The following is a 24,279-nucleotide window of genomic DNA, read 5'->3' on the forward strand; positions in this document are numbered from 1 at the left end:
CCCCAAACCCCACTTTGCCTCTAGCATTTATAACGGTGTTAAATATGTAAAGAAGTGTTTTTAATTTAAAAGGGGGGTTGCACTCAGGCTTGCTATGTGAAAGGGGTCACCAGTACAAAAGTTTGAGAACCACTGCAGTAGAGGCTGATGCACTAAGCTCCAGAGGCCCCAGGTTCGATCCTGCCTGCCGATGACCAGGGTCTGTCGGTGTTACAAGTGCTGGAGAGCTTCCAGGGGCCAGCTACTATAGAGGTTACTTTTGGCTGTATCATGTCTTTCTTTCTGTAACCAATACACAATTGTACTATTCCTGGTGTAATGTGGTATCAGAATACACCCATGCAGTTAGAAGCCCTTCCACCTTTCTTAATATAGTAATAGATCAGGTTTTGCAATAATGGACACTTGACTTGAAACAGGATGAAATATTAATATGTAAACTTAAACTAGCTGTTAGTGCTGTTACAAAATAATTTTGGCCCTTGATGTTTTGCTTCCCATCACCTACTAGATATTTATATATGACTGACTCATTAGTTCCTCTACTTATGTCCTTTTCTTTCAGATAATGTTACCAACTGCTATATTGCAAAATCAAGCAGAGCTCTGAAACACAAAATTGGAATCTCTAATCAGTTTTTACTAATGTTTCAACAAAGTTCTTGTAGAAAATACATTTACATTTTGTACCCTCGAAGATTGCTTATCCACTGTTAACAATGCCATTATTGAAACACATATAACCATAAAAGCGTACTTGTTATCACGGAATATTCCACTGTAGTAGATTGGGCTCCTAAAGAAATGCAAAAATAAATATAAACTGTAAACAATAATGCAAATAATGTGGTGAGTAGACTTCAGAGATTGCTTTCTGAAAACTGGCTATACATAAATACGTGTGTGTATCTATAAAATAATATTTTACTTACACACACACACACACCCCTTCATGAACGGGATCTATGGCAGAAACATCATAATTCTTTCCAGATTTTGTCTGGTGCTATTCCAATTCCTGGTAAAGCTATGAATTCACTTTGAGTAGAAACTCGTCAATTTATACAGAAAATAACTTTTTGGACCTTCTGTCTCCTAAAAACTACCTGTCATTTTTTTTTTAAAAAAGAAAAGACAGGGAGAGAGCAGTAATTGTCAAGAAATTTGTTTTTTAAGGATTTTGTAATATACAGGGTAAGTGTGTGTGGTGGTGATTCTGTCTAGTAGCTGGCCTCAGTGAAGGCTGAGAGCCTGCAATTAATGCAGTTGATCCTTTTAGTTTAAATGTTAGGGGTTTCAGCTTGTGGGGTTGAAAGTCCAAGGTTATGTTTGAAAGTATATAGCCATGGTGTGACGGGTTCCCACCGGGTGCCACTTGTAACTGGGGTACCACTGAGCCCGCCTGACCCACCAGCCTGGACTCCCTTTCACACTGTGGTGCTGTGATAAGTTACCAAGCTCTCTAAGCTTGCTTTTTCGCCAGCATACACACAGTATAGGGACACACCCAGCTGTAGCTTCACACAGATGCTGAGATCAGCTCTGCCTGGGAAGGCTCAGCTAAGGCACCTCCCAGTTGCTAAAGCATGCATCCTCTCTGGAGTGTAAACCCAAAATTACACTATCTTGTGCTGCACAGGGAACTGTACAGTGTAAGTTCATAAAATTCGCCCCCTCCCTCGATGCGGAGAGATATGCAACAGCCTTTTGTCCCAAGTTATAATTTCCACTCCCTGGTTTTAGACAAAACAAAAACAAGTTTATTAACTACAAAAGATAGATTTTAAGTGATTGTAAGTGATAGCAAACAGATCAAAGGAGATTACCTTAATAAATAAACAAAACCTCAAACTGAGCGTCACACACTAGATAGGTAGGATATAAATTAAAAAATTCTCACCATGAGTGATAAACAAGCTGGCAGATTCTTAAGGCACAAGTTGCCTTGGCTTTCCCAGGTTTTCATACATAGGCTAAAAATCCCTTTATCCTGGGACCATCACATCCCACGGTTCAGTCCTTGCCCCTCAGGCATTTCCAGGTGTGTTGTTGTAGGGAGAGCAAGGACCCATCATGATGTCACTGTCCCCCTTTTATAGTTTCTTCCCACTTTCTGGAAAGCTCTTTTGCTGTGACCTGGGTCAAACAGTTCCCATTGTGTAGTGCTATCTCTGAGAGGTTTCTATTATACACAGTTCCTGGGGTAAACCTTGTGCTTGTGTGAATTTCCTCAATAAGCCATTAACGTTGTTTAGCCTTTTTACTGTTAACCTGAAAGGCTGCTTGTGTGTGTTTTCAACCTCACAACGTGTTTCAGTAACACATACATAGCCAAACTTCATCACTTCACATATGACGATAGCACAGGGGTGGGCAAACTTTTTGGCCCCAGGGCCACATCGGGGTTGCGAAACAGTATGGAGGGCCAGGTAGGGAAGGCTGTGCCTCCACAAACAGCCTGGCCTCTACCCCCTATCCTTCCCCTCCCACTTCCCGCCTCCTGACTGCCCCCCTCAGAACCGCTGACCCATCCAACCCGCCCTGCTCCTTGTCCCCTGACCACCCCCTCCCGGGACCCCCTGCCCCTAACCACAGCCCCGGGACCCCATCCCCTATCCAACCCCCCCCCCCCGCTCCCTGTCCCCTGACTGCCCCGACCCCTATCCACACCCCCACCCCGTGACAGGACCCCCGACCCATCCATCCCCCCACACTTCTTGTCCCCTAACTGCCCCCCAGGACACCCCACTCCCTATCTAACCTCCCCTGCACCCTGTCTCCTGACTGCCCCCCCCCCCCCCCCCCCGAACCTCTGCCCCATCCAACCGCCCCCTGTCCCCTGACTGCCTCCCGGGACCTCCTGCCCCTTACCCAACCCCTCCCTCCCCCGGCCCCCTCACCGTGCCGGTGGCAGGACAGGCTTATTGGAAAGCCTGGCGAGGGGGGACAGCAGGGGAGGGGCTGGGGACTAGCCTCCCTGGCCAGGAGCTCAGGGACCGGGCAGGACGGTCCCGCGGGCCGTAGTTTGCCCATCTCTGTAATAGCACATACAATCCAACGAGATATTGCTGTCTACCAGATCAAGACTTTTAGAATGATACCTCACAAGGCATGCTTTGTACAAAACATATCCTAATTACATGACAGAGGTGAATACTGGGGTGCCAGGGTATCACACATGGGTTTGCTACACCTTAAATCTTATAGTACTAGATGACTCTATCTTATTGATTATTTATACAATGCCACCAAAACCCATTCAGAATGGAGTGTGTCTTCTTGACATCCCTTCTGTGTCTCCTTCTTTTATCTAGTTACTTATATGACCTTCCTCACCACAGTATCTAGGCACCTTGCAATCATTAATGGATTTTATCCTCCAAGATCATTGAGAGGTAGAGAAATATTATCCCTATTCTACAGATGGGGAACTAAGGGTAGATTAAGTGACTTGTTTAAAGTCACAAGTGAGGTCTGTGGTTGAGCGGAGAATCAAACCCATGTCTGAGTCCCAGGCCAGTGCCCTAGACTGTCTTTCCTCTATTAATATTCCTTGAAGGCAGACCTTGTAAGATTCATTCTCACAGGATAATGTGCAGTGTAGAAGGTTTTTCTTTTATCACCAACAGTTACAAATCTATCCCCCCACCCCAATCTGGTTTCTTGTGCAAAGAAAATGCATAAACTTTATCTTTAAAGCTTACCGACAAAAGAAAAATATGTACAAAAAATTTACTAAAACACGTTATAATGGTATAAACACTTTTGCATTGATATTGAACTGCATCCACAGAAGGGGGTTGCACCAATTGAATGGAATCAGTATAAAAACCCATTTAATTAGATCTGCCTCAGATTCTTTCTCTGTAAAACTTGCTGTCTCTGAGTGAAAGACAAAATTTCAACTACTCACTTAATGTTTTAGTCTTAGCACTTGCCCACCTCCCCATTCCAGAACTCCTCCACCAAAAGTATACTTGAATGAAAGTATTATAGCCAATATTGTGCACTTATAGGAAAGTAGGTCCAAATTCTGCTCTCGCTTATATTTGGGTAAATCTGGAGTAACTGCACTGGTTTCAAAGAAGTTGCCTTCCATTTACACTGGTGTAATTTGGCCCATTTTGAATAAGTACACTGACATATATTTAAGACTCCAATGAAAAAAAACAAAGCAAACCAGAACCAAGCCAGCTCAGACTTGTTTTATGTTTGCTGTGCTTTAAATCTAAAGTTAAAGTGCAATTTGAGTTTTTAATTTTAAAGAAAAAATGGTTTCATACTGAGCTGTCTTTCCGTTTCCCCATGTCCAAAGCTTTATCTTGCATTATGGTCAGCCTTTCAGTTCTTCTTGTTAGTACCAAAATGTAAGTAATGGCGAAAAACTGGGCAAGGAAAGGGCAAAGGGCAGGTGCAGTTTGATCTTCAACTCCTTTGTTTTGTTTTTGTCATATTGGAAATATTGTTTGAGTGTCCCTCAAACCTGGAGGCTTTAGCTCTAACTGAGGATGCCCTAATGAGCCTTGGGAAAGAATAAATCACAAACAAACTTTTTGCGAAGCAGTTTAGAGCAGTGTTTCTCAAGCTGGGGTCTGCGGACCCCTGGGGGTCCATGAGGGCACTCCACGGGGTCTGCGGGCCATGTTGATCAATTCCTTCCCCTCCCTCCCTTAACTCCTCCTCCTCCCTCCCAGCATCTCCTGCACACCAGAGAACAGCTGTTCAGCGATGTGCAGGAGGTGCTGGGAGGGAGGGGGAGAGAGGAGGCGGGAAGAGGTGGGGCAGAGGTGGAAATGGGGGTGGGGCCTGAGGCTGAGTGGGGGGCTTAGAGGGTCTGTGAAAATTTTAAAATCAAAATGGGGGTCCTTGGGTTGCTAAAGCTTGAGAACCGCTTGTTTAGAGAATTCACTGAGTGTTTAGTTTGAACACCCAGTACACTTTTCCTAATCGGATACTTGTTCTGATGCTTATTGAAGTCAATATGTATCTCCATTGACTTCAGTGGGTGTTTAATTAGGCCCTGCTGAAGCCCAAGAAAAATGGAAGAGAGAGACATTCTGGATCCTCTCCATATCTCACTCCCCTTCCTTCTACACTCAATTTCAACACACTGTTTTGTGTCAGTTTGCTGGATTGGCTGACCCCCATATGTGCATTGGTTGACGTTTTTCCTTATTCTAATCAAAAATATGTTTTAATTAATGGTTTTTAAAAAATGGCTTTAATCTACAAACTGGCTTCTAATGGTTAAATTGCATAATAATTCTGTCCAAACAAATCTGAATGCAAGTGAGCAACTCTGGCTCCAGCAGAAGAAGGTTGCTGATAAGGTAGTCTGAAAAAGGCATCAGAGTTCTCAGGCGAGTAGATCATTTTGTAAAACAAAAATAAAGGTCCTTTTGTTTTCAAAGTGGAGGCCTTCAAGCCTGTTACAATGTTCTATTCAAATGTCTAATTAAATATCTTCTGCGTTTATATTGCAATTAGGAGACAATCATCCTGTCACTGCATTCTGTTCCATTGACATTCAGTCTCTTAAATCTGTCAAATGGCTGAATCTCTTGAAAATAAGTGGTTTCCTAGAAATAGGCATTTCTGCGGAAGTTCTTGTGGTCAAAGTATAAGGAACCATTTTAAACACTTGTGGCAAATGTAATAATTTACATAAATATATTAAACTGAACAGATATGGAATAGTTTATGCCTAGGTTTAAGAGTCAATAAACTCCTTTGGGTACCTGCCACAGGAAGTTATAAAGATTTTTATACAGATGTTAAGTACAGTGAAAACTCTGATCTTTGCTACAGCAGTGTAAATCTTCATTAATATAAACAAATATCAGAGGGGTAGCTGTGTTAGTCTATATCCACAAAAACAATGAGGAGTCCAGTGGCACCTTAAAGACTAACAGATTTATTTGGGCAAAAGCTTTCGTGCATCTGAAGAAGTGGGTTTTTACCCACGAAAGCTTACGTCCAAATAAATCTGTTAGTCTTTAAGGTGCCACTGGACTCCTCGTTGTTAATATAAGCAAAGTTACTCAACATTTGCAAAAGTTTTGCTGAGATCAGAATGTGACTCATCCCAGAAGCCCAAATCATAATTTTCATAATACAAAAATGATAGAGATGTATTAACTTTGTAATTTTTAAAATGAGTAAGGATAAGCTACAAAGATAAATATTTTCAAGTAGAAATTCCTGTGTCCCCTTAAATCATGGACCATTTCTAACTTTCCTAATACTGTAATTGCAATGAAATATACTCTGTAAAGGGGTCAGTTCACTTTCGTAGATCACATGCAACATAAACACAATATTTGAGCATATGCCTCCTCTGTGCCTCATAATCTACAGCCCTCATTCTAGATTCAAATATGGCTAATAGAAACCTATTTCTCTGCTATTATTATAAAATCACAGACACTGAATCTTGAAATTCAGGTGTTTGGGAACTTCATACATTTTTTAAAAATCCACCCCACTTCATTTCAAGCTCCTTTTTTCTTTAATGCCTTCATTTTGGGTCTTTGTTGTACACCTCACCCTTCCAAAGCAGAAAAAAAAAAAGTTCCATGCAGTTTACTGTGTATAAAACTTTCATATGAAGTATTTAAAAAACAGTGTCCTTCTGCTCTGTATACACGTTAAAGGGCTCCATTCTGGCATTGTAAAAGGGCCTTATAGTGGGTGTAAATATAATGTATGTATTTTATGCCTTCTGGCATGCCAGAGTGGTGTAAAAAGGCCTTAGTGTAAATGAGAATCAGGCCTTAAAATCCAGTGTCAGTAAGATTAAGTTAGCCCTTCTGTGCTGGTCAAAATTTTAACTCGCCCCACTATTACACAGTGTGCTGTATTCCAATTTGTTTCCACTCTCCTCTCCTGAAATGGCTGCATTTCTATTATGTTTGCATGCTTAGATGCTTTGTCAAGCTCTTTATGATGAAAGGTGCTGTATGAAAGTGAGACATTATTATTATTATTTTATTTTTAAGGCCAGCATATCACTTTGATCCCAGGCAGGCTGAGTTCTAGGGTTTTGAGTAGAGATGTACAAAACACATAGGAAATGTTTATATAATTTTTGTATATGAGGCTCTAAAAGATTTCATAGACGTGGGTGAGGGAGGTGTTTGCATGTGAAATACTGCTTTTCATGGTGCTTAAGGGAAGTGAAGGAATAGGCATTTTGGGGGAGAAATGTGCTTTATTCCAGGATCAAATGTTGCCAATTCTTGAACACACTTACCCCAGATAAAAATTTACCAGTCTGAACGTTTTGGGTTTGATTTTTTTTCCTTCAAATCCAGTTTACAGCAGTTTGTAAATCTTTCACCTGTGTAAATTACTTCCTTGTGAAAATTATAGAAAGGGTTGGAAAACGGTCTTCGGGGAAAAGACACATTGCTGTTTTTATTGTCAAATATTAGAATAATGTCAAATGTTGGAATAAATGTTCATGCAACTTGGGTTCAGATTGTGTAATCTTATTTTTTACTGCTTTTTAGAACAAACTGATTCAAGATCAAATTTAACTAAGGTACATGAATTGTGCTAAATCCCCAGCTGGTGTAAATCTGCATAGCTCCATTGACTTCAAGCTATATCAATTTGAATCAGCTGAGAATCTGGCCCATTAACTCTTAAAAAATGTGAGAAGAAGCCCTAGCCTTTTAGTATAGCACATTTTATAAACGAAGAGACTCATTAAACATGAAGCTGACATGCTTCCGAATTCAGCAATACCTTGCTAATGAAACCTTTGCCCTCTTAAGGTGAGAAACCGTACCAATGCGACTTTAAGGACTGTGAGCGAAGGTTCTCTCGTTCAGACCAACTCAAACGACACCAAAGACGACACACAGGTTTGTTGGCTATAGATCTCTCCTTTCTAACGTTCTTCTTAGCAGGAAGATTCATCCTTTTTGGACTCCAGGGATGATGATTTTTTACTAGCATTTCAGAATCACAAATTTATGCCTCAATAATTGAGCTTTTGGATTCTGCAAACTTGTATCAAAACTCTCGAAATGAAACATTCTGCTCTCTGGGGTGATGTGCATGGGGTGGGAAATATTCTCTCTTTTGAACAAGGAATGATTAAACAAAATAAAACCATCTACTAGTAATCTGATAAAAGTAATAATTTAAAAACAATTAATGCAGTTAATACTGCAGTGATGCTTATGATTTAAATATGTAAGGGAAAACCTGCACTCACCCATGAGTGAGGCTCAAAAGACAATGGAACTACCATGAGCTTGCTGTGCAGAAAGGAGGAGCAGATGATGAAGTGTACACCACACCCACTGCATTCTACAGAGCACTGCTCTGCATCCGGACCCCAATCCTGCACTTAGGCATGTGCATGGGCTTAAATCCTATTGACTTTAAGCATGTGGCTACACTGGCCACAAACTCTGCCCTGGAAGCATGTAGGACTCCTTGGCTACAGGGTGGAGAATGTTGTAGCAATTATGAATGGCTCTGTGGCCTGATTCTGGATTGTGGAATATTACAAGGTTCCTTATGCAAAGTCTGTTTGCTCAGTTTTTATCCTAAGGAAGATAGTTTGGCCCTTAAGAGGTAATAGGAGAATTATGATGGACTTCAGCTGGGTGAAACTTTCCATAATGAAACCTGAAACGATGGGAATCTTTCGGTTTAAACATGAAAACTAGCAGTTCATGTAAACTTTCTTTGGGTTTTGCAAGCCTTAAATCAGAATCCTCAGTGGTGGTGGTTTTGGGGTGAGGAGGGACATTTTTGAGACTGTTACGTGGCGCCACTTAATTTTCCCCCCTAATATATACATTTTTGACAATCCCATGGTAGGTCTTCTGGGTTGAACAAATCCTTAAGAACCCATGTACAATATATATTGTTTAATAAAACTTGTCAGGTGGATTTTTTTTCAATTTGGTTTTACCAAATTGAATCCAAATACACCAAGCTTGAGGTGGAATGCCAGGGGTACCAAACCACAGGAACCAAAAAAATAGCTTTGCAGAGCTTGATCACGACTTTTTGAATCCTATGATTAGTGCTTGCTTACACTGGCTGCAGCTGGGATGTTTTATACCTGAAAGTGTTAACTGGTCTGTAGAAGAAAGATAGGGTTATGAAAGGTTAAGTTGTGCAGCAGCCTGATTAATGATCTTTGAGACACGTAGGCGGGCAGCTGGGGAGGAGTAGTTACAGGAATTATTAAAAAAAAAATTCCAGTATTTTGATAATTCAGAAATAATTGATCTCCCTGACCCTTCCCAAAAGTTGTTGGAGTACGGGAATAGATTTGTTTTATCTATTTAGGTGTGAAACCCTTCCAGTGTAAAACCTGTCAGAGAAAGTTCTCCAGATCTGATCATCTGAAGACTCATACCAGGACTCATACAGGTAAAACAAGTGCGTAAACTTTTCTTCACATTTATATTTCATTATTTATTTAAACTAAATACATTTTATTGTGATTTAAATGTTTAGTGAGAGTCTTCAAACCTGGGTTAACATTTTCAAAAGTGCCCAAGTGACTTAGGAGCCTGAGTCCCATTGGCTTTCAGTGAGACTTGGCCCCTAGATGCTCAAATCACTTATCAAAATAGGACTTAGGCTCCTGTGTTACTTAGATGCTTCTGAAAATGTTACTCCTGGTTACTTCATGCTTTTACGACATGTCAGTTTGGCATAATGTATTTTGTCAGCTTTTGTGAAATGGCTTTAGTGATCTCAGCCCACAAAGATCCACTGTGCATAAACTATCATCCCCACAACAGCTCACAAAGAGGCCATTTAGTGCCAGCCTCAGCAGAGGGGCTGTGTAAAGGATCTTCTCATCTCTACTCATGGCCCCTCTAGGTCAGGGTTGAGGCCTAATGTAAGGTATCTTGGGGAAGCTGGCATCACTGTAATCTCTCCTGAGGATAAAGACAGCACCTTTTGCCAACAGTAAACAGCCACACGCACAAAATCTAAAGTAAAAACACACCAAAATGTCCAAGGAACATTTGAGGAAACATAATGATGAAATTACAATAGATCCTTTCCATAGCATTTTAACTGAAACCTCATGTTCTGGGAGTAATTTAGAATTATTTTTGCACCATTCTTAGCTGAACAATTTGATCTACTAATTTACTTATAAAATCAGAATATCTTGCCAATAAACAGCTGCCTTTCTAGAGTTCAATATTATTAGATACCTCAGTGCTATTCATAATGGTCTCAAGCTTTGAGATGTGCCTCCACACTGCGAGAAAAGGACTTGTAAAAAGTCCTACTCTCCCAGCTAAGATGATAAGGAATTTTTCTCTTCCCTTCCCTCCCACAAAATTTTCATATTTAAGATTTAAAACATAATTTACATAAATCAAACTATTTGCCTGTGGAATACTGGCACTTTCCAGGCTGCATCCAAAAGAAAGCATAAGACAATGTGCTGTGTATTTCATTGTCTACACTTTTACGGTCTGCAAATGGTAAAGGGTACAGTTTTAACCCCTGGTGTATGCCCACAGTTACAGTGTGAACTTGGCCTGAAATAGGGTGCATCTTCTCTAGGAAAAAAGGTGTGTTCATAGTTAACATGACTTAAAATGAGGTAAATTCCTAGTGAAGGCAAGCCAGTGTGTAGTTTTCACATAAATTAGTAAATTGAGTTAAAGGCCATGGGGGAGTGTAGGTTTTACCTCAACCCGTTAACATGTGAAAACTACAAACTGCCTATTTTCACTAGGATTTTACCTCATGTTAGCTAACTCTAGTTATGAAAACACATTTTCCCCCTAGTAAAGACAAGGCCACAAGCTCTGTTCTGTGCCTGAGTGAGAGGACTAACACGACTCGAGCAAAGACTAGAGCCTGGGGCTTTACCATCTTATAGCCACAATGTGAGCTGGACCTGTGTCTTCACTGCCAAAAAAAGGTGTGTTTTTACAACAAGATAGATAACTCAAGATGTCTCCTCGGGGATCAACGGAGCTAAGGTGCACAGGTAGTTTATTCCTTCATGTAGCTAGCTGAGGTCAGTACTATAGCACCCCACATGGAGTTGACCTTGACTAGCTACATCAAGGCAGAAATTACAGTGCCTTGTCTCCTCAGGGATTTTAGAGTGAATTAGTCATCTGACTCTAAAAGGCACAACTGTTTTGGCAGGGAAGACAGCCTGTAATACTTCCATAGGGGAGTAAGGAAGTGTCCCCTTTCTTCCTGTATTTCCCCACATGGCTGCTAGTCCTCCTCCTGAGCAGGCAGGCAGGAGTGGGCGGAGCTTTGACTGTCTCCCCAGTGTGCAGGATAGTGTAGCTGATCCAGCATGGAAGGAAAAGTAATCTGCACCCAGTATAGGATTGTAGCAAGGGGAGAAGCAGATTTTTCTCTGAGGCAGCATAATTACATGCTACTTTTACTCAGGGGTTGTGGCAAAGCTACAATCTAGCCCGTAATGATTAATTCACATCAATGAGGATGATTTGGTCAGTGCTGCTGAGAACTGATGGGGTGATGTTCATTTATATAAATTTTATGATTTTATTAGTAATTCTGACAAGTTCATCTCTGTTCTAAACCATTTGATACCTTTCTGTAATAATCAGAGCTTGTCAAAGTATTTGTTAAGCTAATGAATCAGACTTCAAAACTTTATGCATCTGTTTCACTGCTTTTTGCAAAAAAAACTTCACCACAATTCAAACTTCCCGAGTGTGAATCTGGAATTTTTGAAATGATCTGCACAGAAAGTGAGCCAAGGAGGCAGGTGGGGTAGTGGTAGTTAGGAAAGCTCATTTCAATCCCAGAGTGTATTGCATTGGGGAATGCTGGACCTCTAGCCAGCACAGATGACTTCAGGCTCCAGAAACAGACCTGTCCGTACTTAGAAAGACAAACAAACAAATAGAAAATCCAAGTTCATATCACTAATGATACAAATCAATAAAATTTCTGATTCTGTTCTGACCTATGCCCTGCTCTGAGCTGTTGAGGACATTCCTCCAGCACTCCTGCGCTGTCAGAAATGTGACTTGCTACTGCATTTGCATGCTGTGGTAAATTGAAGAATTGCTAAAAGTGCAGAAAGGATATTTTTCTATTTGGGGTCTGTTTGATTTTTTGATTATTGATCTACTTAGGGGAGTGCTAGGAAAATATGGAGCATTCTGGGCCTCCAATAATTTCCCATTCTTTCTTCTCAGTGGAACATGTGAGGTCTGCTTGACTTGGAGAGCAGTGAGGAACTTTCTGAACCAGCTCGCCAAGCCTGAGGCTAAGCTCCATAGACCTCTTCTTACCCAGCTCCATAAGTCTTCACTGTGCATTGATGGCTTGATAGAGCCTATTGAAGTCATTGGAAATGACTGACTTCCTTGGGCATTGGATCAGGCTTTAAAGAATAACCACTGGTGTGCCAGGCCCATGTGCTTCCTTCAGGAATGTGCTCTTGCAAATGTTCAGCTTAATCTTAAAAGGGCATCTTTAAAACATGGGTTGAGTGAGAAATGCTCTCATTTAGGGCCTGGTCTTCCAAAGCACTGAGCATTGAAGTGAATAGGAGTTGAGGGCATTCAGTGCCTTAAAGAGCTGGGCCCATAATTAGTTTCCTATTGAAAGGAGTTATAAAGAAACAAAATAAATGGTAAATGTTTCAGTCCATCTCTATGCCAGTTAAACAACGGGGTGTTTTTGTTAACAGGTGAAAAACCATTCAGCTGTAGATGGCCCAGCTGTCAAAAAAAATTTGCCAGATCCGATGAATTAGTCCGTCATCACAACATGCACCAGAGGAACATGACTAAACTTCAGTTGGCCCTTTAGACAATTCAAACAAATGAATAAACCAGATGGGACATTATGAACTACTGCAAACTTTTCCATCATCCTTGACCACCTCTTTAGGAAAGCTACGGCTGTCTTCACTACCCAGCTGAGACAAGTTAACTAAACCGTAGGATTCTGGTCAGTTCTGTCATCCATTTGGCCTTTAAAAAAAAATTTCCCATTCAATGTTAAGTGGTTTTATTTTGTTACATTGTTATGGAATTACAAATACTGTTACAGTTAAAATATCACTATGAACTATAGTTACTTTTGATTTTTTTTCTAAAAAGCTTTCAATTTTTATTTCTACTTGAACTTTTCCAGGTGCAAATTCATTGCACCTTATTCATTTAAACTGTGTGTAGGGCATGTGTGCATGTCTGCTAAGGTAAGCTTTGTGCTTACTGCAAATGTGCATATGGTTAGGTTTCCAAATTCTAATACAACCACACACTCCAAAAAAACACCTGAGACATTTTTGGTAAGCTTTGTACTTCTACTGCCTGAGGGCAATTTTTTAAAATGTAAGGTCTGATTTGAATTTCAAAAATCAACTTAAAAAAACCCCCAGTTTCTAGAGCAGCTAAAGCTTGATGAAGCAGTACCACTTTGTGCAGAAAATGAGAATCTTACAATTAAGTTAACTTGCTTTTAACATTATAGCATTGATCCCACAAAATTGTATTTTCTCTGTTTAAATCATTTTTTTTGTATTGGTTTAAATTTATTCCATCATGAGATGCACAGATCTCCTTCTTACTCCAAACGGTTTCCAGTCATTGTAGACATTTGGGATTTGTTTACAATGTAAACCACACTGGTTATGTGGTTAGCAAGCTGTATAAACTTAAAACTGAACTTAAATGGGGCTGGTCCAGGATCTCCATTGACAGATTACTCTTAAGATAAGTAACTTAAAAAGACTCTTCGTCAAGTATATGTGAAAAGAGACATTAGTGTGAGGAAATATATTGTTTCAGGGTTTTGGGAGGAGGGGTTTATTATTTCCTATTAATTGCTTGAAATTGTGTGTGTGTGTATATAAATATATCTGATAATGTATTGCTCTTAGACAACTAAAATTAGAAAGTGTATAAATATTAGATGCATCACTGTTCTGATGTTGTTGCTGTTACAAATTATTGATAACACTAAGAATGTAACCTGCATTTTTCACCAAGCTTTCAATTAAAGCCCCTTCAAAGAGAAAAAAACGAGAGTCCAACAGCTGTCTTGTTTCATGGCTGGTATTAGATTTCACATGCCACGTCCAATAGTTCCCATTTTTTGTATATAAAGGTACCACCAGCATTGATGACCACTGGTTAACCTGTCCAGGTCTTGACCACAATTTATCCATCTCACTGGGGAATTGTACTGGCAACAGAAAACAGTATCAGGTTTCATATTATGTTATAAAACAGTTGCTTCAATCTTTTTTTTCTTACAATAGTTTGTGTTGGTCTAACCCACTAAAAGACAATTTGAGTGAAAACACTACAGCTTAGTAAAAAATATTTGAAACAGAAAATATTGATCTATAGAATCACATGTTGTAGTTCGCATGAATACCTTTTTAGCTTCGGAGGTCATAGGCTGGATACCAAGTAAGACTTAAATTACAACTGTGGTGCATTAAATCAGTTGAGCAGGTTTAAAAAACACTCATTCTTTTCTAGAAGGTGAAGTGTGAAAATGAGGATAAAAATAATGGTTCCTTTGTCATCCTGCGTGATTTTTATTTTGTAAATAAATACAACCTGATTTGGTGCCCTCAGGCTCAGATTTTGACCTTGCAAAATTATTGTATCCTAATTCCCTTTTCATTAACTATTTTTAAATCGTTCCAAGATTTTTTCTCTCTCTGTAATGCAACACAATGGCACTCCAGCTATGATAGGTTAAGCTTTTGGCAGCTGCATCCTCAAGAAAACTTAACAGTTAATTCTTTAAGTTCTCTTTTTCACATGGATATTGCATCATTGTTAATTACTGTTGGGATACTGTGACTCATTTATATCAGTCAGTTTTTATCTTTTGCTGCAAAAAGACAGCATCTCTCTGGAGAAACCCATAACACGTGTGGCAAACATCAAATATTTGGAGCGAATGGTGGGTGTGAAACTATGCAGTATTAAACAAATAAAACAGCCCCACCTCGTCCTCTGGCAACATTTAGTTTTAGAAAGAATGTTCTCTGATTTACCAGTAGCGTTCTCTGACTACAAAAATCTGCACCCAAAAGAGAGATCTGCCAGATGTGTTTATACTATAAACAAAAAAATCCAACCTCAAGTTATGCCTGCATTAGTCAAACATAAATAAAACTATATCCCTGAAATGTAACCAAAACTACAAGACAACATGGCCCAGACTTTCAGTATCCAGCAAATAGGGGTGTCCACAGCTTTCCTCCTGTAGTGAATTGCAGGGCAAATAATAATAGAAGGATACACAACTGCACAAGCCAAAAATGAAGGCTGGGTTGTTGGGGGGGCTGAACATCTGTTCCTTTGTGTTTTGACTCCAACCACTTTTTCTACGACAGTGCCCCTTGGTACAGTAACCTATGACGTTCACCATACCCGCAACATTCAGACTGCTATGAGAACAGTGTTTACATTTTTTTACTGTTTTTTTTTTTATTTCTAGTCTTCTTACAGTCTTTGTCAAAAGAGGACTTTTATGTCCTTTCCTCTTGTTATCTCATTCTTGTTCTAAAGATTATATCGGACATGGAATCTTTTATTGAGGTGCTTTACTAATTGAATTGTACAAATGTAGTCCACAAACACTACTACTTAAAGCAAGCAGCGCTTCCTCTTGAGCCACACACAAACTGTTCAGTGGGCTCAGTTTCTGTTGCTCAGCCCTCTATAGGGAAGATGGGCAGCAGGGAGGCTATATTCTATATTTTAGGCATGTTATATGTGGCCTGAGGTCTCTGGGAAAGTTGTCAGTGCAACAATTAATTGAGCAAATCTTGTAACCCTCTGCCTTGTGTTCTTAAACTGAAAACAGTGAGTTGTATTATTTTGACCATTTTCTATATATTTTACTGTGCTTAGTTTAACATTCCTGCTCTGTAGCTTCAGTAACTCCTGGAAGAAAAAGTAGCCATCCACCATATAGTAGCGTGTTACTTACATAAGGTATGCAGTGTTGTAGCCATGTTGGTCCCAGGATATTGGAGAGAGACAAGGTGGGTGAGGTAATATCTCCCTTACATAAAATGGATTCGCAATTCACTGCCATTCCATTTATTTGGTTGCATTACGATGCAAAAATCTATACAGGTAGTAGTGGTAAGCAGCCTAATCGCTCCTATTTCTTATCTCACTTGCTGAGATCCAGGGGATCACTAAAATCTTTTTTGAAGACAGCTGAATACAGCTAAATGTGCCTTTCTTTTTCGACAAGAAGTAACTTAAAATGTCCTGTATTTAATCACACTATCATATTTTTGGGTAGCATCTTATTCTTTCAGGCTATGGACGATGGTAAATCAAGATGAGGTACAAAGAAGTTTTCATTTTGCTGGGACTATAGTACTATTCTGAATAATCTAGCCTATAGTCATAGTTACATCCATCTGAGAAGAGACAGTAGTGAGGAATGAGTTTATAGCTATTTGCATGTCTCCCTTTAGGCCAGGCAAAGTGTGTGTGTTTTCAGATGGCCCTACAATCATCTCTAGCTATTTCAGGATGTCAATAGAACTGACTTCATTCCTCTACCAACCAGCCTTAAAAAGACAACTGGGGCCTGGAGATATAGGTCTGTACTTTGAACAAAGGTTTTTTCCTCCTGAATAGGCACTGGTTAAACCTCATTTGTCAACTATATTCAGCATATTGCCTTTCAAACAGGAACCATATGAGTGTGTCAAAGAGAGCTGCTAGGCTGGGTCAAACGTATTAGACCCTTGTTCAACAGGCTAGTCAAGCTGCACATGGCCAGGGTAGAGAGGGGGCACTCAGGAGCTGGTTGCAGCTCCCAGATTCAGGGCTGCCTGAGCCTGGTACAAATTAGGGCTGCACTAGGACAACCCTCAGGGAAATTGCCAGTGGAGGACTGGGAGTACTCCTCCCTATCCTGCCCATGCCTGCCCCAGCATGCTGCCTTCTTCCCATTATGTCACAGGTCATCAGGCAGTGGGGGGAAGCAGCTGGCTCAGGACATGGTGGAGCTGACTCCACCAGCTTTCTACTTGTTGGGAGACCTCCTGCACAGTGGGAATTCTCCACTGGTCATCTCTTGCTGGGTTAAGGCAACTTTGCACTACTTATGCAGTGCAAAATGGCATTAGTGGGTCAGAGAATCGGGCCCTATGAATATATATATAGTTTTATAAAAAAGAACTTTTCAAGATAGAAGACGTGAAAGAAGTTAGAACTGGGAAGAAGTTTGATAATATGGAACTGGTCACAATAGTGATGAGTAAATAATAAAATTAAGAAAAATCCCAACCAAGACAATTAATAGGAAAACCAGGAATGCAGCCAGAACTGTTCCACCCCAAATAATAAATACAAGGATAAGTTGCCAAGTGAGGTCAAAGAAGCAAACGGGAAAGTGAGTTTAAGAGACAGCAAGACACTTTTATGGAGAGAGAGGGGATTGAAGGATACGGTGACAAAACAGGGGGAAGAGTTGAGATAAACTCGGAGGACAGGCTTGGTGGGCCAAGTGGCTCTATAATTCAGAGTGCGCCTGTGAGTTGCAGGAGTTCTGTAAAGTAGCTGAGAAGGCTATCAGACCTCTGGAGGAGCCTCACATACATGTCAACAAATGTGAAGACTGACGGTAAAATGCCAGAATGGTTTGAAGGGAAGATGAGTCTGACAGACAGGAATTTGTAAGCTATCAGCAGCCCTGCTTGTTATTGCTGCCTGCAGCCTCATTAATGCGATGCTTATGACGATGCTTATGACTACAAGAAATTAACATGAAAGCACAAACGTGGTGAAGAATTTGTACCCATGCAACTGGGTCTCTGTTAGCTTCTTAGTCCATGATGTGGGGAGCTGATATGCTAAAATAAAAAAGGGTATTTCTATCAACTTTTCTTAAAAGACTAAGAATGTCTGTAAGACAGGAAAAAGCACTATAAACTAGAAGATGCCCATTACATGTTTCAAAGTACAAGGAAATACATCTTTATATTAGATTATCATCTTCATAACATCATTCAACCAAAAGGGTCCCAAACCACATTGTAAACAGAGCCTGAACCTGCTCCCACTAGAAACAGTGGCAAAATTCCCATTGATTTAAGTGGGGGCATGGTTAAGCCTGGTGTTAATGGACTGATCATTAAGGGCAGCAGCAGTCTCACAGACACAGCAGCACTCTAAAATGGTTTAGGTCAGGAAATTGGGAATAGCACATCCAGCTGATATGGGTAAGTACATTCGGTTAGGTAGAATGCAGTATTGGAATTTGGAATTAGAATTTGATCAAAACAGAAATGGTAACTTATTCAAAAAAGAAAAAGAGAGGGGGGGAAAAAATAGGCCTGGCGATCTCAAATGACCATGAGTACTCAGGACCTGTTTTAACATGACATCTATTTCATTTTGAACTTATTTATTATTTGTATTACAGTTTCACCTAGAATTACTATCAGGGTCCCATTCACAAGCTTCACAAGGTAAGCACTGTACAAAAAAACCTAGTAAGAGACAGTCCTTGCCCCTAAGGGCTTACAATCTAAATAGACAAGACAGACAAAGCATTGGAGAATGAAAAGATTATTTTTATTTTTCACAGTGTTTAATGGCCAAACTTTTAAAAATGCTCAATATCCCACTGGAAAATCTGGCCTTTAATGACTTGCTGAAATGCTACTACATCCAGAATTGGACCCATATCTCTTGATTTCCAGTCCCATGCCATCACCTCAAAGCCATCTTTCCTCTCATCATTTGCAGTTCCAATTTTCACATCATAGCTATCAATCTGTTGCTACAAAATATCAGCAGCATAGCTATTCTGAGTTTATCACAGCCAATTTGTTTAAACAGATTGAGAAAATCTTCTAAAAGTGCAATAATGTTACAATTTAATAACAAAGGTGAATATACAAAAATATACTACTTCTCTGTATTTTTCAAAGGACTTTATAAAGGTAGGTATTCTCCCTGTTCTACCAATGATGAAAGTGAAGCACAGAGAGATTAATGACTAGACAAAGGTCACACAGCAAATCAGTGGCAGAGCTGACCCTCCCTCTCCCTAGTTCTGTACTCAGTCTGCTGGACTTCACTGACTTTCAAGGAAAGGTAAGCTAATATTTCTTTTTAACTGTGGTATGCAAAGTTTGTTTTTTTTTAAGGAAATGAAATACTTGAATAAAAATATAGCTTCCAAGAGAGAAGTTTCTCATTCCTGGTAACAGAATGCCAAATATTTTAATACTGTAACATCATTGTTTTTCATCTGAAACGTGTTGTTGACATTTGACTAACTGAAGTTTTGCACAGCAGTACCCACTACACTACACGCTGAAGCAGTGCTAGACAGACAATACTCACTAACGTCACTGGCTAAACAGAATGTGTTAAGAGAGTAACCGTTTCCAGATAAATCTAATACAAATCTGCCTGTCATTCCCCTGGGTCATAATAGCGCTTGATGTGGTACTAGAGGATTGAAAAGAAGAACTTCCCTACCTTCCAGGAGCCATTGTGAGGGTAAATACATTAAATATGGTGAGGTGATCAGATACAGTTATAATGGAGCCAAAGAAGTACCCAAGATTAAAATGGGATAGATAGAACTTTTAAAAAAAATTTCAGGCTATTTCTCATTGACTTTTATTTTCAGTGTGCACAATATGAATGCAATGTTGAGATATAACATTTTAAAAAGCATGACACTTCTCTTCCTCAAAAATCTCTGCCTCAAGTCTCCCTGGAAAAACTGCATATACCCTTGAGCAACTACTAGTGCTATAATAATTGTATAAGTTTCACTGGATTTCTGCCTGTGAAAGTCTCTTTTAAATCACTGAAGTCTGTAAATTAAATGATAGGCCTGGCTGCATGCTAAAGGTATATCAGATTAGGCACAAATGGAGGATTTTACTCCATCAAAAGGTAAGTGACCCAGCAAAGAACTAATTTTAGACTAGCAAAAGGTTAAAATGTTCTTACTTATGTATAAAAACTTTTAGCTACTAGAGGGCTCACCCCAGATGACTTATTCTCTTTATGAACCATTACACATTACTGGGAATACAATGTATATACAGGAGAAACAACCAACTCTTAACACATGGAGGAATTTACTAACTTGAAACAGAAAATTCCAGCGCTTACCATGGAAGAATCAGAGATGCATGATATTGTATAACACATTTTGAACTGTGATTCAGCAGCCTGAGCTTCAATCTTATTATTATTCATTAATAATGAAATATTATAAAAATTGGAATTTACTTGTAGTTATACTGACCAAATTTTAAATATGTTGGTTGTTTATTGATATCTGGTGTTGTCGAGAGGCCCAAAGCAAGGATCTGGTTGGCCCCATTGTGCTAGATGCCGCATGCATATATAACAAAAAAATGATCCCTTCCCCAAGGAGTTTGCATTCTAAGTATGTCTTGCAATCCTTCAGTTATTCTGAGATGGAAAGAGATGAAGATTAGTGTTGCTTCTGTTAGAAGGAACAATATGGGGTATTGGGTCATGTGACCATTTCAAAGCACTCAGAGTGGCTTAGCATCGTGATTTGCACTGACTGAAATGGAATTCAACCCATTAAATCCCTGTGTACCTCTTTGAAAACATCTCTATTCTTTTGTGCTGTCTTTGGAATGAATGGAACCTCCTAGTGACGGATTTGATTTCTCACCCTCTTGTGATTGAGCTGTGGGAGTTCAGCACAAGCGTGATGCAGAGTTCCCCTATATGAAGACAGTTCAGGGAGCATGAACCACATTTTATGATACTGAGGGTCATCACACAGGACAAACAACCTAACAGTCTAATATTCCTAAGCTGTATAAATTCCTGATGTCTGCTTTAGGCAGAATCCAAACACTTGTGTCAATTCTGTACCATGCCCCAGACTGCCAAAAACATTAATAAAAGCATATTTATCTGGGCTGCAGTGTGTTACAAGAATTCATTAGGACAATATGTGATATGGTGCTGAAACAGAAGGCTATGTTTCTCTGGCCAGAGATGAGGAAGTCTAGTCCCTGCTGAACTTTTACAACTGATAAAGACAATGTCTGCTGGCAGTATTCATTTTTTACTGGGCCATCTGCATCTAGTCAAGGATAACTTGACTTTCTGAAAAAGCCATTCATCAGAATCAACCCTGTACAACTTTCTCTTGATGAGTAAAGCAACACAAAAGAAGGCCAAGATGGTTAATAAACTTCTCTGGGAGCAAAAGGTCAATGCTGATGTAAACAAACCAGTGTCATAGTACTATACAGAAGCATTGAAGTTTCCTGTGTGTTTATATGGCTGATGCCCCGTTTCTTTTTATCAGTGTTTATCATTTATTTTGCTCTGCTTTAGCTGACCTATAAATCTTTAGAACAGTGTTCTTTATTTTCTTAATGTTGTCATCTTTCTTATCAGCTTTTATCACCTATTTATGTCCAGTACATTTGCTACTCTCTGCTGCTTGATGGTAACACGTGATTAGAGTTTTGTTAACCTCTTGGTTCTCACTTGAGCCAGAGCTCTCTAATAGTTATGTTTTCTGAAATTTCCAGTTTTCTAAAGCTGAATAAACTACAGGAGGGTTTTTTTCTATGCAATCTAAACACATGGAAAAAGTTTTGAGTTAAATTAGTACTCTTGAAAGATGCCGGCCTTCAGGAGTGGCACCCTTTATTTATCCATAGCACAAGTAGGAAACAGGTAGTAGCAGTGTAAGTTTCACTGCAGTGCTTAACCTACATGCCTCAACTCTGTTCTGGAAAGTTCATTTTTAGGGGGTGAGATAGTAGGCCAGTCTTTGGCCTCTGTGCTTAGGCTGCCAACAAGGTGCAATCTGCAGATGTAGTGGCGGTGTGTGTTGAGCATGTGTCCACTAGGAGTTGGATTGAAACCACAATACTTATTGCACATAAACCACTGATGATCCATCACCTGGTACCAAAGTTCTTTTACTATTAGCCTAGGCTCACTCAAACTCCGTGATCCTAATAGTGAAATACTTCATAGTCATAATGTAAAGCTTGAAACATTTAGTATCTCGGTGATGATTATTTTAACTGAAATGTGCCATACTCAGATTCAAAGTTGACTGGGTTGAAAATTTAAACATGATTAACATGAGATGCATCATTTATATTTAATAAGGGCCTACAACCTATACAATAGACCTTCATAATGACTACATAAGCCCAGATCCTCAAAGGTATTTAGGTGCCTATCTCCCATTGAAATCAATGGGAGTTAGAAAACTACACACCTTTGGGCACATTATTTGCTGGAACTTTGTATTAATGGTAATTGGGAGAATCACTGCAAATTAGTGAATTTTGTGAGTTACAAACACTAAAAGCAAAGACTACGCATTACAGAATGAACCACGTAAATTTATTTTGAGAACTGTCATTTTAGCCATTTATGATGAGGTATCATGTGTTAATAAATGTACTGTACTACAGTTTAAACACAGTACAATTTTAGTAAGAGGCCTTGCTGGCTACATCTGTGTGCTATTAGTCCTTTGCTGAGAAGTGGGCAAAGCGCCCCATTTCCCTGCAGCCAAAATCAATGTGAATTTTGCCTAAGAACTTGCAGGATTTGACCCATAGGGTGTGGATTAGTACCAGCTTTAGAGGATGAACCATAAAATAGTTTGTGGATGAGTTACTGGGAATAGGGAAGTGGTTTCACATTGTGTCTATAGACTATGAGTCATTCTGTTTAGAAGGATACTACTCCCTTTGATATATGCTTCAGTATATTTCATTAAGTACTTTGGTTGCTACTAAAAATTCAGGCAACAGAAAAAACTAAGACTCTTTTTTTTCCACTTCAAATGAGTATGAAATGTACCACTTTTTTTTTTTTTTTAATTGACTGGAACTTTTGTCATGGCATGTTTAACTTGGCCATTTGCTGGAAATAGCTAACTGCATTCCTGGCTTTTTTTTCTAGAAAACCCATCTTCATGAGGCTCAATTATTTTTATGCTTGTTAAATATCGTTGCTCAGACACACACTAAATTCAGGAAAATTAATTAGTAACCCAGCAGATTTTTTTAAATCATATTTTCAGATATAGGGTTAGCATGATTTCATTTTTTTCACATCCTCTTTTTTTGAAACCAGTGCCCTTAATATTCTGACCTTTTTGACACCATTAATAACAACAGTGAAAATATTTTTTCACTCTAGTGAAAATAGTGGTTATCTGTACAGCATGCAAACTGCTTGGGCTGATTAGCATGAAATTTAATTCACATTAATCAGTTGTAGACAAGGCAAGCAGGAATTTTATCATGACCCATTAATGTAGCATTTTAAGTAGTTACTAAATTATGCTTCTGGATGTTATCTGAATAGCACTGAGAAGCAATGGCTGGACTAGGGCATTTTCATTCTGATTTGTGAAGAAATCCATAGTGAACTACCTGTGTGTGTGACTAGTTATCTCCCACATCCACACCCACACAATTTTTCCATTTGGACAGAGGGTGGCAACAACTGTGCTGTGCTATATTGTCTTCCCCTTTTGTATAAAAGAAACATAGGTAGCCAGAAGAAGAAACAGTAGTTATCTGATGCGGAGGGTCCAAAAGACCAAAACAATTACAAAAGAAAGTTAAAATATAATTATTATTATTAAGACAAACCAACAAAACCACTGCTATTTGTAGTGGGTATATATGATATGGATAAAACCCAGTAAAACCTACTTGTGTTTGTCCTACTGGAGACCTGCAAGGAAATATTTTTAGCCCAAAGAAATTATGTTAAAATCCGCTCATACACCCTCAGTATCACCAGCCCCAAGAAGTCAGTAATCATCAATCAGGCCCCCAAAAATCATGATATTGGCTTAAGAATCAGGATAATTTGAAATAATAAATATTAGGTTCTTTTTATTGTCTGTTGATTTTGAGGCTTTTTGGTTCATGTGGATCCCATTTTTAAGCTTTTCACCACAAGCACAAGGACTAGAAATTCACTTTTAAAACAAATCTATGATTCTCTTGAAAACGGAAGATTCCAAGAGCTGGTGGCTTGAAGAAAAACACCAGCTAGCATGAGATTTGCAATAAAATCACCCATGTTGGCAACTAGTTGGCTACTACAGTGATCGGGGCCATATAAGATATATAAATTAAAGGGAGAAAGGTAAAAAAAGACTGGGACTGACCTGAGTTTAATAGAAAGCTGCTGACAACTGTTACAGCAGAGCTCTGTAAGAGATGTAAATAGTTAGCTAATAGATACCATTTCTGTAGATGGCACTCAAAAA

At 39.3% G+C, this 24,279-nt stretch overlaps 1 protein-coding gene across 13 annotated transcripts in view; it reads left to right on the forward strand.

The window, feature by feature from the left end:
* Positions 1-13,755, forward strand: part of WT1 (WT1 transcription factor) — a 139,016-nt gene extending 125,261 nt beyond the window's left edge. For 6 of the 13 annotated variants that reach the window (XM_043550198.1, XM_043550199.1, XM_007067890.4 and 3 more), the window contains 3 exons: positions 7,779-7,868; positions 9,316-9,408; positions 12,692-13,755. In XM_043550198.1, the coding sequence (XP_043406133.1) occupies positions 7,779-7,868; positions 9,316-9,408; positions 12,692-12,813 (305 nt within the window). In that variant the 3' untranslated portion in view covers positions 12,814-13,755. Of the gene's footprint in view, positions 1-565; positions 1,116-7,778; positions 7,869-9,315; positions 9,409-12,194 lie in introns of those variants that run through there. The other 7 variants (XM_043550192.1, XM_043550195.1, XM_043550191.1 and 4 more) reach the window with 4 other exon arrangements.
* Positions 13,756-24,279: the final 10,524 nt, after the last annotated feature.

This window comes from Chelonia mydas, chromosome 6, assembly GCF_015237465.2.
Source record: "Chelonia mydas isolate rCheMyd1 chromosome 6, rCheMyd1.pri.v2, whole genome shotgun sequence".
Taxonomy (NCBI): domain Eukaryota; kingdom Metazoa; phylum Chordata; order Testudines; family Cheloniidae; genus Chelonia; species Chelonia mydas.